The sequence below is a fragment of the Chanodichthys erythropterus genome, chromosome 13 (genome assembly GCF_024489055.1).
Source record: "Chanodichthys erythropterus isolate Z2021 chromosome 13, ASM2448905v1, whole genome shotgun sequence".
In the NCBI taxonomy this organism is placed as follows: domain Eukaryota; kingdom Metazoa; phylum Chordata; class Actinopteri; order Cypriniformes; family Xenocyprididae; genus Chanodichthys; species Chanodichthys erythropterus.
In genome coordinates, this window is record NC_090233.1 from 8,929,720 (window position 1) to 8,946,536 (window position 16,817).

A 16,817-nucleotide genomic window follows, 5' to 3' on the forward strand; every position below is an offset into this window, starting at 1 on the left:
TGATTTAAATATGTTTTTAGTACATTAATGGATATTGAGAGAGGAAATCTCAGGTGAAAAAATAGTAATTTATAGTAAATACTATTGTGTTTTTGAACCATAGTAAAGTACTTGAATTAATTTGGTGTGGTAATTCTTAGTTGCTGTGGTAATCTTCACCCAATACTGTGTTAAGTTTTCTACAACTATAGGGTATATTATACTACAATACACTACAGTTTACTGTAAACTAAAGTACACTACAGTATTTATTACAGTTGATCAGTTCGTTATAATTAATATTACAGTATGCTGTAGCATTCATTAACAAAGTGTTGTAAATACTATAATATATACAGTATACTACAATTTACTATAATATGGTTAAAAAACATTTACTATTTACTATAAATTTCACTTGGGATGTCATTGCTGGTTATGAAGGCCTCACTGAGCCATCGGATTTCAACTAAAATATCTTAATTTATGTTTCAAATATGAATGAAGGTCTTACAGGTGTGGAACGGCATGAGGGTGAGTAATAAATGACATTATTTTTGGGGGAACTAACCCTTTAATAACAGTAATGTATAATTAATTCTAAAGTAAAGACCATGACTCAAGTATTACCAAATCCAAGGAATTATTAATTGTTTGGATCAGTATTCTAAAGTGAAAAGCATGACAACTCCTTAATATTGACTGAAGTCATTGTAGCTTTTGAGGTTTTTGTAAGGTTTTGGATAGTAATAACTACATCCTTGTGGAATTACTAATTATATTAATAACAGTATTCTAAAGTGAAGATCATGGTAACCCACTAGTAGGCCTAATGACTCAAGTGTTACCAAATCTGAGGAATTACTAACCAAAACCTTACAAAAACCTCAAAAGCTTACAGTGATTTCAGTCATTACTAGAGAGTTATGCTTTTCACTTTAGAATACTGATCTAAATAATCAATAATTCATTCATTCATACTTGAGTCATTACTAATGGGTTACCATGATCTTTACTTTAGAATTAAATATTATGCATTATTCATGTATGAACATGTCGGCTATAGTAGTTCTTAGTCCTCTGGGAGGTATGAAAAAATAGTAGTTATTGATTATCTAATAGTGAACTACCACATTTGACTAAGAACTACTCACTAATTCATTAATCAAAGTTTCTTGTTAGTTAATTGTAGTTACTACAGTGATAATATTGCATTACTCATTTGTTCCTGTGTAGTTAATCATTATTAACGATGGAACAGTATTAAAATGTTACCCACCATGGCACTGCCGAAACATGATCGCAGTATGAATTTCATTTCCGTGGCTTGTGACGAATTGCCATTGCATTACCATCTGATACCTGTCACAATCATGTTAAATTAGTTTTAGTTTAGTTTGTTTGTTTATTGTCAGTTTCCTGTTTCCTTTGTCTTAGTTTTAGTTTCACTGATCTGTTTCTATGGACATTGATTCAATCAACTGTCTTTTAGTTGGTTATCTTGTGTATAAATGCTTCCTGTTTTCAGTTCCTCATGGTCCGGTATGGTTTCGTGGAGTTTGCTTGTTGTTTGGATTACCTGATTCTGAGTTATTTAATAAACCTTGTGTTATTTTGAGCCTTTTTGCCATTTCTTCATCATCTTTGGACTTAACGTACTGACAAAGTACTTTTTTGTAAGGAAATACGGTTGTACTTCAATATGTTAATCATGCAATCCTATGTGATAGATATACCATCTGACCAACTCACAGAACCAACACAGCAAAATCCCCAGAGTTAAATCAACTCTGCGCAGAGTACATATGGTCCCTCTCTAAATAGTGTTAAAGTAACACTGAAGCAGAGTTAATGAGATAATTAAGTGATGATTGAGCATTAGTGATGAACGCCTGCTGTTAACAAGCGAAAGAAAAGGGAAACTTAGGTTGTTTACTTATATGTACTCTAAGCAGAGTAGATTTAACTCTGGGGATTTTGCTTTGAAGGAAATTCTTGACTTCATATCACTACGCATTTCATTTGCAAATTAATAATTATTTATTTATCACTGTTTATAAAAACATTAAAAACACAGGGTTAAACACAGTCATAATAATGCATAGCTGGTTGGCATGGTGAGGCTAGACATAAACATCTTTATACATACAAAAATGTCTAACACACATAGCTTATAACAGGTTCTAGGCTAGGCAGGAATAAACAGAGCATCTGAATATACAAGTATCTGAATGCCTGTGAACATTTCTAACACATTTTCAAGTCAAGTTTTAATGTGGGCTGTTGAATCCTTTCAGTCGCTCTCATGCATGCTGACTCTCTTGCATGTGTTTTCAGTGCAGCGCTCCAGAATGAGCTGAGGACTGGGCCGAGGAGGAATGACTGGAATACCTTTATCCAGATCTTCTGCTGGAGGAGAGTCTGATTTTGCAATGTTCTCTACATAAACACAAACATAATACAGCATTTAAAAAACATTTTTGTCAACTAGAGCTGCATATTCTGTAACATTTGCATTAATGTTACAGCAAACATAAAAGAAGCATGAAGTGAACAGTCAGTTACTATGTGAGGAAATAATAGGTATAATTGAATAAATAAATAAGGACAATAATGTCTACAATAAGGCCTGATTCGTTAAAGGCACAATATGCAATTTTCGCCACTAGAGGTCGCTAATTCAAAAAATGCTGTGAATGAGCGTTGAGTCATGGGAGTTTTCGCCTTCACCTCCACAGCCGATGGAAAGCAATCCAACGAGACTCAGGCAGAAATGTTCAAATCAAAGTTTTAATAACGTTACTGTGGTATGAAGCTGAGCTTTTATTATGCTTATGCACTCGTTGCGTATGTGGGGTAACTCAGCGCTGTTTTACATGGTTAAAACAATCCATGTAAATACATTTGAGTGTGTTGAAAGTTGTTATAACATTACTCTATGTGTTCACTCAGTGGCTGGTATGAGACACTTGTTGCACTTTGCAGTAATCTAGATCGATATTAGAATGTCATATTAATAAAAACTGGATGACTTATGTTGGTAATTTAAAAATATATATTGTATGATGGAAAAAGCTCTCTCTGATTATGCTATGTTAGCCCCTTGACAAAACAGTGTTGTCTCTGAGGCACGGTAAAAACATGGTACTCGTGAATGAGCGAGAAGAAAACAAGCGATTCAAACAATAATTCTATCTGTGTTGAGCTATATAACAATTATTAATTTTCTGTTGATAAATGTCTCCAAACAATTGCTCACCTGTCCAATAAAACACAGAATATATTAAAGCGTCTTTGACTTTTCCATGGTTTCTACGGACGTAAAAACTGTCATTGACAGGTGACAAAATGACACGGTCCGTATCCTGGTTAAAATGGCTGATTTGTCTGGATTTAAACATTGTTGGAAACGTTTAAGATAATGTACACAAGTCAACAAAATAGAAACCACTGTTCTAGTGGTTTTTGGATATTTTAATCTAAAAATCTTACATATTATGCCTTTAACATTAGGTAATGCATTAACTAACATGAACTAATGAGCAATATATTTTTACAGCATTAATTAACCTTTGTAAATGTTCGTGAATAAAAATGTTCATGCTCACAGTAGATTAACTCATGTTACCAGATACAACTTTTGATTTTAAAAATGTATTAGGAAATATTAAGATTAACATTAATTTAGATCTATAATAAATGCTGTAGAAGTATTATTTATTTGTGTTAACTAACATAGTTAACTAATGTTAACAAATGAAAAATTACGGAATAAATGTATATGAAATAATAAAATATAAAATTACTTAATAATAAAAAAGTGAACTACGTTATGTATTTGTAGTGGTCTAATTTAATATAATTCAAGATCTATTTATTCATGTATTATATATTTGTGCACATATATTTTATTCTATTTTATATTCTATATAATATTTATATATAAAAAAAACTTAAAAGAATTTTTTTTTTTTTATATTTCACTTTTTACATGTTGTACACTATCTATCTATCTATCTATCTATCTATCTATCTATCTATCTCTCTATATATATATATATATATATATATATATATATATATATATATATATGTGGACTAGATATATTTTTTATAGAGAATACACACCTCCGTTTGTCTTCCTCTCCTGCAGTGGAGATCGTGTCACAATTCTGGAATGGGAGTTTACTCTTCCTCGCTGCTGTAAGAACCGTCGGCTCTGTCTCCGATAGGAGTCCTGACTGATTCGCTGACGTCCTTTGGGGTGGATGCTCTGGGCATTGCGTATGGTAGATCTGATGGCCAAAATGAAAAGAAAAAAAAATGTATTACATTTTTTGATATTTTGTGAATTATGATCAGCCAAAATGTTCAGTTATTGTTATGTTAATATGAGGTGTATTTCATACCTTCTGGGTGGTGGTGTTGCTCTTCTGACCACATCCTTCTCAGCATCCACCTCTTTCTTCTCTCCCGTCCTGCACAGGAACATGGACGGGTAGTAGCCTGTATCTTCTCCTTTCCTGCATAAGACATTTTTTTTCAGTTATTTGGGAATCTGATTCAATTGTGAATCATCAAATAACTGCAAGCATTTCGATTGAAGTTCAAGTAAGCTGACTCATACCTGACCACCCACCACCCATCTAGGAGTTTATGGATGACCTCAATCATCTCTCCTGCCTCGAGAGTCAGCTCATCCTCTTCGGCAGCTTTATAGCCTTTAACGGTTTTATAGAGCTCTCCTGTTGTGGGTAAATATCATCAGCACAACCCAAACAGCACAATGAATCACTCCCAAAATAGTGTTTTGGGGCTCATATCAGTGGCATTATGGCGATACACACTGACCTGCATAATTAGGCTCTGGTTCCTCGGATTCATCTGCTCCATCCAGTGGCTCTAAGTATGAAGCTGGAACCCAGCCTCTCCTGGACTCACACTGACAAAACCACCAGCCTGTAAACATCAGATCAGATCACACATCAGATAACTTTTACTCTTCACTGTTATGTGGAAAGTGGATATTATGAGTAGGTGTGCCTGAACATTTCAGTGGTCATGCAATGGAGAAGTTGTTTGATGCAATGAAATATTTTGTAATTCTTGTAATTTAACCTCACCATTGGGACTTTTCTCCACAATGTCCACCATGTCTCCCATATTTAGTGTGAGCTCATACTTTGAGCTCTTGTTGTAGTCTGCGATCACTCTGTAGCTCTCGAGCATAATAGGCCCTGTGATTTCTGTACAAAGAACAACAGCTATAAAAACCTGCCGGGAAATGGCATAAGATATTTTGCAATTAAATGATATCATCAAAAACAGGAAAGTTGATCTTACCTGATGTGGTGTTGCTCCGTGCTCTGTTTGTGGACATAATGAAGGTCTCATTTCTTTTGAATCTATAGAAAGAAATATTTTTCTGTAAATACTGCATTCTTAAAGTAAAATTTTCAAGTTTCAACTTTTGTAGTTGAGATTTTTTTTCCGCTTTTTAAATTCATATTACAAAGCCTACATGAGGGACTATGGAAGCTCGACATATAAAGTCGTAATTCTGACTTTTTCTCACAATTGTGAGTTTTTATCACGCAATTCTGATTTTATAACTCACAATTGTGTTTATATCTCGCAATTCTGAGAAAAAGTCAGAATTGTGAGATATAAACTCACAATTGCGAGGTAAAAGGTCAGAATTGTGAGATAAAAAGTCAGAATTAGCTTTTTTATTTTTTTATTTAGGCCTATAGTGGTGAAAACAAGCTTCCACAAGGGACAGCACAATCTCTTGGCAATTCATAACTATTTTACCTTTTGGCAAATTGGTGGCTAATTCATATGAATTTGTACAATCTCATTAATACATTTTTGTACGATCTGCTTATGGGTATGTTGAGTATGTTTTTTGTTTTTTTCTAACAATCATATGTTTTTGGGTCACACTTTAGTTTAGGGCCCAATTCTCACTATTAACTATGACTTTTGCCTCAATAAACTCCTAATGACTGTTTATTAATAGTTAGTAGAGTAGTTGTTAAGTTTAGGCATTGGGTTGGATTAAGGGATGTAGAATACCATCGTGCAGAATAAGGCATTAAAGGATTAGTCCACTTTTAAATAAACTTTTCCTGATAATTTACTCACCCCCATGTCATCCAAGATGTCCAAAAGAAATTAAAGTCGAAAAGTCGAAAAGAAATTTCGACTTTTCTTTAGTCGAAAAGAAATTAAAGTTTTTGATGAAAACATTCCAGGATTTTTTTCCATATAGTGGACTTCAATGGGCACCAAACAGTTGAAGATCAAAATTAGTTTAGTTACTCATAGTTACTTATTTTCTAAAAAAAAAAAATTAAATTTTATACATTTTAACCAGAAATGCTCATCTTGAACTAGCTCTCTTCTTCTTCTCTATTAGAATTACAGCAGTGTAGAAACTGCTAAGTGTATTACTGCCCTCCACGGGTTATATGCAATATGCTAGTTCAATAGTATATAACAATTAGTTCAAACTTTGACCTGAGGAGGGCGGTAATACACTTAGCAGTTTCTACACTGCTGTAATTCTAATAGAGAAGAAGAAGAGCTAGTTCAAGATGAGCATTTCTGGTTAAAATGTATAAAATTTTAATTTTTTATTTTTTTTTAGAAAATGAGTAATGATTTCTCTAGATAAGACCATTATTTATTGTATGGAATCATGTAGAGCAATTTGAAGCTGCAGTGAAACTAATTTTGACCTTCAACTGTTTGGTGCCCATTGAAGTCCACTATATGGAAAAAAATCCTGGAATGTTTTCATCAAAAACTTTAATTTCTTTTCGACTAAAGAAAGAAAGTTTAAGAAAGTTTATTTAAAAATGGACTAATCATTTAATATTTGCTTATAAACAGCCAATATCCTAGTAATATGCATGCTAATAAGCAACTAGTTAATAGCAAGTGTGCTGCGCAAGTCCTGAAAAGTGAAGCCAAAAAGTTTCGATCACCCCCAGGTGGCTGGTCCCAGTATAGGTCATAAACCCAGCCCTCTCCATAATCTTATGAGACGTGAGACAAACTAAACAATCAATCAAATTACACTTCAAATAAGTTTTTTCCAAAGATGGTTTCTGTCATTTTTAATGGTTAATAGTGAGAATTGGACCCTGAACTAAGTTAAATTCATTCGAAATCTCCACTTTGTAAAATGTTAGGATTTCCCGTGAGATGAGCAATATTTGAGGATTGCCCATATAACCACTATGGCTTAAAGCATTACAACGTGAAGCACTATGCCACAGCTGCAACTAACTTTAACCAGACTTACGGGTGCGGTGCTGGTGGAGTTTCATCTTCAGGCCGCATTTTCAAGAAGTCATGTATAAGCTGACAGCGAGAGATCTTCGGCAGCAGGTTGAGAAGGGAACGAAAGTATTCAGCCAGGGTCACCTGCCTCGTCTCTGTCGTTTTCTGATTGTCGAGCCATTTAGGAGCTGAGAGAGATTTAATTACAGATCGTCAGATGAAATGTTTCACTTGTATTGTCTTTCTCTTAAACCATGCAACTCTGTGGTGTGACCTTGTTGCACAAACTCTTTCGACTTTTTTGTAACAATATCTGTATTTTGTCTGTCACACTGGAAAGTCCAAAGAAAGTACAGCTTATCAGCTTCAGTCACAATATCCCCCATAAAAAATCGTTTGCAGAACTGAAACTCAAACTAAAAAAAAAACCAAAACAAGAAGGCATGCAAATAGAAAAGGTTATAACATTACGAGTTAGGCACTTTTCATGAAATCTAAATGGATCTGATATGCTTGATATAAAGCAGGTGTTTCCTCTTCTGAGAAAATCTTACACCTAAAACTTATTTCTGTATTTTCTGAAAAATGAAAGTATCACATCATGAAGACACATTTATTTCTGGCTGATAAGTCTTTTAACTTGGTAAATAATTTATGATACAACATTTTTTACTTTCCAAAAGATATTTACTGTCAAAAGTGACTGTAAAGACATGTACCTGGTAATGTGGGAATGATTCTGTCCTTTGCGTCAATGTCTCCTGCCTCAATAGGGAACATTTCCTTTAAGGTTTTCTGCAAATTAACATTTTTTTTTTTTTTAATACATTAAGCTTTTCCATTCATTTTTATCTACTATCTACTTTTTGTAGATTGATTACATGTTGCAGAAAATAATTTTGGTAAAACTTTACAATCAGGTTCCATTAGTTAACTAATGAAAAATACTTCTAAAGCATTTATTAATCTTAGTTAATGTTAATTTCAACATGCACGCTGAGCACGAGCAGTACTACTAACTTAAAAAGATTGAGTACACTGCAATGAAAGTCTGTTAAATGACTGATGCAACTTAAAACAATTACAGTGTGTGGAACAAAATGATTTTTTTAAGTTCTACTAAATAATCTTTGAGTTGTTTACTTAACTGTTTTGAGTATTCTGAACTTATCAGGTTTTACAACCACTGCATCAAAATAATTGAATAATTAGAAACATTATGTATGGTAAACATTAGTTTTAAGTACAGTGGACTTAAACATTAAATAAAAACTTATTGTTATTTATAATTATTGTTTACTTCAAAAATTTGAGTTGCTTTACTTACATTTTTTGAGGTAATCGATGTATGCAAAAATTTTGAGTATTCTGAACTTATGTTTTGGAATAGTTGTACTTTTTTTACTGTATAATAAATGTATTGTACATTGTTAGTTAATGTTAGTTGATACACTAATGGGAGCTTATTGTAAAGTGTTACAAATGTGACAAAGCGTGATTAGAAATACAGGAAATGCTTGCAGCAATGAAAAAAGAAATCAGTTAGGAAAAGGGAAATGTAACACTCTGAACCAAACTTTCAACTGTAGAAAACTGAAAGAGAGACTTACATGAAATGTGTGGATTTCTGGATAGCGTCTGTACACCAGCTTTTCAGACTGATCACTCCATTTAACCAGGAGCATGTACACCTTTAGAAGAAAAAAAAAATATTTATTTTGCCTTATAGATAAAACATACTCTATGACAACTGTGAACCATCAAAGCACTTTACATGTGTATTATGTATAGCATACAGTGTCTATGCACTTGTCTTGATATTTCACAATAGAGTGTGAAATATCAAATGTTAAAAATCATATGTGAAAAGCTGATTTTTGAGTAGTTTACTTACATAGTGCTGGCTGGGAAAGAATCTTTTCTCAAAGCCTAAGAGTTCCACGTGTCGCACATAAGATTCATCCATCCTGCAGAACAGAGGTCACACCGCGAGATCTAAGGGACTGTGCTGCGCTGATCTGATAACTGGGGGTTTATATTGTTATAGACTCTGACCGTGGGAGGAGCGACCCGCACCAGACACTTCCTACTGCACTGCTGGCCATCAAACCCTGATGAGGAAATACAGGAATTCCACAATTACTTTAGTGTTTAACATTGTACAGTAATGTACATTTAACTTTATGTATTGATTAACACATTTTGAATAATAAATAATATATTCGCAGTGCATTTTGTATAATTAAACAGTGTATTTTGATTAATAAATGCAATGGAAAATAGTAATTCTCACTTAATCATGAAATACCAAATAAAGACTCCCAATCAAATAATTTAGGTGCTACTTTTAAGTGCATGATGACGAACATAAAGAACATTTAACAGGTACACTGTACAGAAGTCAAACATTTACAGAAATGTTCAAGGATGGAGCCCCATATATTAATTTTATTTTTTTTTATAATTAAATAGCTTTAATTTCTAATTGAATTACATTGGTCTTTCTTGACAGACGCTATGGGACAGTGTGGAAAATAGTCAATTACAATCAGTCCAACAATAAATGTAAGTAGACAGATCTAACAAATGTGTTAGAGATAAACTGATTGTGAGTTATACTCAGTGTTGGGGAAAGTTACTTTTAAAATTAACGCATTACAATATTGCGATACTCACTAAAAAAGTAACTAATTGACCCGTTTTGTCCGACAAAGCAGTCAGGGGAGTTGGTAGACTAATGTGGTAGACTAATGTCCTTCGTATATAAATCTCATTTGTTTAAAAGACCTCCGAAGAACAGGCGAATCTCAACATAACACAGACTGTTACGTAACAGTCGGGGTGTACGCCCCCAATATTTGCATATGCCAGCCCATGTTCCCAACATTATGAAAGGCATTAGACAAGGGCAGAACATCTGGATCTGCACAGGTGAATCATCAGACTAGGTAAGCAAGCAAGAACAATAGTGAAAAATGGCAGATGGAGCAATAATAACTGACATGATCCATGATAACATGATATTTTAAGTGATATTTGTAAACTGTCTTTCTGTTGTTTCGTTAGCATGTTGGTAATGTACTGTTAAATGTGGTTAAAGTTACCATCGTTTCTTACTGTATTCACAGAGACAAGATTCCGTCATTATTTTCATTATTAAACACTTGCAGTCTGTATAATGCATAAATACAACTTCATTCTTTATAAATCTCTCCAACAGTGTAGCATTAGCCGTTAGCCACGGAGCACAGCCTCAAATTCATTCAAAATCATATGTAAACAATATCACAGTATACAATACTCACATAATCCGCCGCATGCATGACGGACACTTTGTAAAGATCCATTTGAGAGTTATATTAGCTGTGTGAACTTTGTTTATGCACTGTTCAAGGCAAGCGCGAGCTCCGTGGGCGTGGCGCACGAGAATTAAAGGGCCAGTAGCCCTGAATCGGCTCATTTATAATGATGCCCAAAAATAGGCAGTTAAAAAAATGAATTAAAAAAAATCTATGGGGTATTTTGAGCTGAAACTTCACAGACACATTCAGGGGACACCTTAAGGTCATTGCACACTGAGTCCGAAATTCGCATGCGAAACTTTCGCACGTTAAAAAATAAATTCGACCTCACGTTATGTCAATCGCATTTGCACACTGCCTCCGAAACTTTCGTCCGTCAAAAAAATATTCGGATCAGGTTCGATTTTCTGCGTTTTTCGCATACGTGGCACGCATTTTAAGAGATGTTTTGACAATTCAGAGCCACCGTACGCGAATGCAAAAATCCAGAATGCCATCTGACAAGTTGATCCACGTCGTCTACAGCACAAAACAGCAGCACTGAATGACTAACAACGTGAGGAATACAAAGAGACCGAATATAAAGACAGATTGTGCCAGTAGTAAAGCATCAAACAGAGCCACTGACATTCTGAAGTAAACTTTGAAACGCTCGGATAATCCCGCAGCTCCTTGATGAGGTGAATTCTCCTTTCTCTCTATGCAATCTCGGGATTGAATAGACCCAATATTTTCTCTTTCTTTTTCTCTAGGAGACAACTAATCGTGCTCACTGCTTGAAGACTTCATTTTGTATTGTTTTGCGATTTGTTTTGCGATTTTTTCGCAACGCATTCATTATTACGCATCGGACTCAGTGTGCAAGGTCTCGGTGCGTGACGAATTTTTAGGATTGCGAATACGAAAAAACGCATGCGAAAATTTCGGACTCAGTGTGCAAAGGCCTTTAGACTTATATTACATCTTTTTTTTTAAAAGTTCTAGGGGACCTTTAATTATGGTTTATGCGTGCAAGTTTCCATGACGAGTTCAAGATAAATCTTTTCATCTTACTACTGGGGCTGCCAGTTTGCTAAAATGTTAAACAGCACGCTCAATGGGGCGATTTCGAACACAGCACTAGTTACTTTTATAGAAGGTAATTACATTACTTTTGCGTTACTTTTCCTTGCTGGGGATGAGTTTGCTTGTTTGTTTGTTTGTTTTTAAATAATAATAATAATAAAAATTCTATTCTATTTTTAGCAAATGTGAAAAAGTGAAATAATCCTTCCAGCACACACACCAATTATGGGGACAAAAGAGGTGTCGGTCAATAATTCCGAAAAATAAGTAACTTGGATTACTTATTTGAAAAAGTAACTAAATATTTTGTTGTAAATTTAAAAATATCTGTCACTTTACTAGATGAAACTAGATGTACTTGAAAAAGTAATCTGATTATGTAACTTGTGTTACTTGTAATGCGTTACCCCCAACACAGGTATTAATATTAAACATAGATGTGTATATTTCAACACTATTTACTTCAACAATATTTACAGTCCTTCATAGTTTATGTCATTGTTGGCTTACGGTTAATGCAGACATTATGGATGATCAGTTCCTCACGTTCACATCGATGTCTAGAGGTCCTTATTTACCGAAAATGAGAAGGAAGCAGTTGTAAAAACAAAATCTTTTTCAAGTGGTCAGTGCCTTTTATGGCTTGTTCCTCTTTTTCATTATCATAATAATGTCTTTACTGTCAGATATTATTAAGTAGCTGGAAACAGACATGACTCTTATGTTGATGAAATAATACATACTTATTCCGAAGACATTTTATAAAAGCTTCATAATCATTTTCACATTTATTTTCCTATGCAGTGACAGCATTTCTCAAGCTAGAGGTTTTTACATGGGGATTTTGAAAGATACGTGATGAAAGACTTAACCACAAACCTCCCCACTTTACATGTAGAGTCTTTAAGAATGCAAAATGTTTGCAATTTAGGATTTAAATGACACCTCAGATATTAACTGCCACAAAAATGAACAGGTTAAAATGATATATAATATCTTTGAGGTTGACCCTAAATACACACACACACACACACACACACAATTATTGGCTTTGCCTGCAGTAACCATATAAAAGCAGTTTGTTACCAACAGGTTTTCTTTAAAATGTCATTTTTTGTAACACAGCGTAAATGGATCTTTATTCACAAAATTATGTTGCATTTATATTTTTGGAAGAGGGTCCCTCACAAGGTGATCATCATATTTGGGGGTCACTGGCATCAAAAAACTAGCTACATATCAATTTGTCACTGTAGTTATTATTATAGTTTAATATTATAAAATAAAAAATAAACAATGCCAGGACCATATTATAATTCAAGTTTGTAATAATAATAATTTAAAAAATAGCAATTTCAAGTAGACATGTTCAGTTTTTGATGTGCCATATAAATATAGTTTATATAAAATATTAAAGGGTTAGTTCATCCAAAAATGAAAATTCTGTCATTTATTACTTACCCTCATGTCGTTTCACGCCCGTAAGACCTTCGTTCATCTTCGGAACACAAATATTAGTTGAAGTCCGATGGCTCCGTGAGGCCTCCATAGGAAGCAATGACACTTCCTCTCTCAAGATCCATAAAGGTAACTTACTAACAACATATTTAAATCGGTTCATGTGAGTACAGTGGTTCAATATTAATATTATAAAGAGACGAGAATATTTTTGAAGCGCCAAAAATAACAAAATTACGACTTACTTAGTGATGGCCGATTTCAAAACACAGCTTCATGAAACATCGGAGCACAAATGAATCAGTGTGTCGAATCATGATTCAGATCGCGTGTCAAACTGCCAACGGCTGAAATCACGTGACTTTGGCGCTCCGAACAGCAGACTCGACACACTGATTCATCTGTGCTCTGAAGCTTCACGAAGCATTGTTTTGAAATCGGCCATCACTAAATAAGTCATTATTTTGTTATTTTTGGCGCTCCAAAAATATTCTGGTCGCTTTATAATATTAATATTGAACCACTGTACTCACATGAACCGATTTACATATGTTTTTAGCACTTTTTTTAGAACTTCAAACAGAACAAAGTCAATGTACAGTCAAGAATACAATATATATAGTAATATATACAGTAAACAGATAGCCAGGGGGGACGCTATAAAATGATATAAATATATTAAAGGACCCACTGACAGAAACTGTTTTAATTGCTTTCTATTATTATGTGAATGAAGAATAGTCTTGATATATATTTGCATTTCTTTTTCAAGAACCAAAAACAGAGGATGGGTTTTACTGTACTTACATTTATGTTTGTGAAATTAAGCAAAAATTAAAATTACATTTATAATATAGTAACATTTTCTAAACACAATATCTTTTTAGTACCTTTTTGGATCTTGAGAGAGGAAGTGACATTGCTGGCTATGGAGGCCTCACGGAGCCATCGGATTTCAACTAAAATATCTTAATTTGTGTTCCGAAGATTAACGAAGGTCTTACAGGTGTGGAACGTCATGAGGGTGAGTAATAAATGACAGAATTTTCCTTTTTTGGTGAACTTACCCTTTAACTTTAAATGCTTTTCATGAATAAGATTCCTAAATCTTGCTAAAAATAGTGACATTTTTCAAAAAGTGTGTTACCACATTAACAAGATAAAAAAAGTAAACATTTAGCTCTGAGTCATTATTAAAGTCACATCAAATGTGGAAGAAGTGAAGAAACTTGTGAAAGACTAGTGGTCTGAGAGACTTCTTCATTTCCTTTCTTCACCCACACAGGACATACTCCCGAATGTAAACACACATCTTTTGCTTCTTGTTGCTGATGTCTTTTCCATTTGACTCAGTGTGTCCGATAACTCATCTGCATGAGATTTATGACGTCACTTTTAAATAAATTTTTTCACACCAATTTTAAAAATACAAATAAGAAAATAAGATTGAAATCAGATAAAAACAACTTTATGGCAGCTCCTCAATCTTCTTGCATCTACACAGTGTCCTCTGTGGGCAGTTAATGTGGCCAGTTAGCTTTCATTAAACAACTACTGTAGCAGTGAACTACTGTCACTGCTTACATCGCTACTTTTCATGTGTTCTTATGAAGAATGACTAACGTCTAAGAGCTGTTTTCAGCGAGATCTATTTATTGTGCTTTAATGACAAAAATCCAAGAAAGCTGTCTGTCATCTCATTTCCTAAAGGTTTCTGAATTGCCAAATCAAAGTTTAGATTTTACTCACCATGGTGAAACAAGTTGTAAAATGTATGACTCAGATGTTGTGAGTAGACTCGTGTGTTTTGAAGTTCAGGTCATAAGGACAAGTTGGAACAAGGGTGTCTTTCATGGCTGAACAATAGGTTCAAACTTTCTCTATTGCATATACGTATACATTATGTGTGTGTGTGTGTGTGTGTGTGTGTGTGTGTGTGTGTGTGTGTGTGTGCACGCTTTTTTGTCCAGGAAATTTTTTATGTGTAAACTGTAAATGTGTAAAGAGATTCAATAACTAAGACATAACTTTTCACAGACATTTGATGAAGAGAAATGGAATAATGAGTCTCTGAACAAACGGAGGGTCAATATCAAATGTAGCAGTCAGTGTCCAGCATCTGCTTTAACATCTACAGCGCATCTCATCTTCATGGCACCAGATTTGCCAGCTCTCGCTGTGAGATGTTGCTCCACTCTTCTACACTTGCAAGTTCTCAAACACGTCTGGAGGGACACACACACATTACAGGTGGTTTGGCACTGCAAGGACGATCAGCTGTCCTTCCTGTCTCTCAGTCGACTTACATTACAGACATTGCACTTTATTGCTCTGTTCACATCTGCAGTCCTCATTCCTCCTGCAGCAGGACTATGGCATGTTCACACAGGTGATCAGGGACCCTGCATCTTTCTCCTGGTGTTTTTCAGTAGGTACAAAAGTCTCTTTAATGTCCTTAGTTATTGGAACTGGAACTTAATTGCCTGTTACGCCTTTAAACTGTAAACTGTTAGAGTCTTAAGGCTTGTTCCACAGGTGTGTGTGCAATAATTGTTAATGGTTCACTGAACGAGCATGAAAAACAGTTTAAACACTTTCCAATAATTTTTCTCTAATGCTAATTTTAGTGGATTTTACAAAATTATCTTTAAAAGAGAGTATCCTGAAAAAAAAAGGACTTTTCTTTTTCTTTCTTTTTTTTTTAATATTTTAGCGATGGGCGATTTAAAAAAAACGCTTCATGAAGCTTCAAAGCTTTACGAATCTTTTGTTTCGAATCAGTGGTTTAGAGGGCATATCAAACAGCCAGTCATGCCCCCCAGTGGTGAACAATTGAAATTTCGATAAACTTATGTTGTAATGAAGCTTCGTTTACTGAAATCACGTGACTTTGGCAGTATGACGCACTCCGAACCACTGATTAGAAACAAAAGATTTGTAAAGCTTCATGAATCAGTGTTTTGAAATCGCCAATCACTAGATATTGTTGAATAAAGTCGTTATTTTGTTTTTTTGGCACACAAAAAGTATTCTCGTCGCTTCATATCATTAAGGTTGAACCACTGTAGTCACATGAACTGTTTTAAATATGTCTTTAGTAGCTTTCTGGGCATCTGAAAGCATTAATTATATTGCTGGCAACGCAGGCCTCATTGAGTCATCGGATTTTATCAAAAATATCTTACTTTGTGTTCCAAAGATGAATGTCTTACGGGTGTAGAATGACATGAGGGTGAGTAATTAATGACAGAATTTTCATTTTTGGGTGAACTAACCCTTTACGTTTTCCAGGTTGATCTCTTTAAAGGTGCTAAAGAAGATGTTTTGTTTTATACATTTTTGCAATATTACTTGAAACTGTCTTTACTAACTGATAAAAGACTATTTATTAGGTGCACTGAAAGGAATAATATTAATATACATCATCTGTGCACGAGGTAGGGCCTTAAAAACATCAGCCAATCGCGTAAACGATTGGCCCTCTGGCTTGTCACTGCCGTGACGTTCCATTGATTCTCTTTTTTCTTTTGTTATTTGATTAAAATTAAGGACACAGACAGCAGTGAGTTTATTAGGCTGCTGTCACTTTAAGAGCTGCATGGATCCATCCAATATAGGCTACTGTTACACACGGTTTTTCTTTCTCAGCTGTCATGTTCACTTAAGACATAACCAACTGTGTTTGCTTGAATACTAGCCAAGACAGGCGTTTTGACATAACCT

General features: G+C 34.4%; 1 protein-coding gene across 1 annotated transcript; it reads right to left on the reverse strand.

Moving 5' to 3' along the window:
• Positions 1-2,006: 2,006 nt before the first annotated feature.
• ncf1 (neutrophil cytosolic factor 1) lies at positions 2,007-9,316 on the reverse strand. Its single transcript, XM_067406094.1, has 11 exons — positions 9,164-9,316; positions 8,880-8,960; positions 7,989-8,064; positions 7,292-7,457; positions 5,323-5,384; positions 5,103-5,225; positions 4,831-4,938; positions 4,607-4,724; positions 4,389-4,502; positions 4,108-4,274; positions 2,007-2,418 (listed from the first exon to the last, which is right to left on the reverse strand). The coding sequence occupies exons 1-11, from the start codon at positions 9,233-9,235 to the stop codon at positions 2,273-2,275; spliced, it is 1,233 nt and encodes a 410-aa protein (XP_067262195.1). The 5' UTR covers positions 9,236-9,316; the 3' UTR covers positions 2,007-2,272.
• Positions 9,317-16,817: the final 7,501 nt, after the last annotated feature.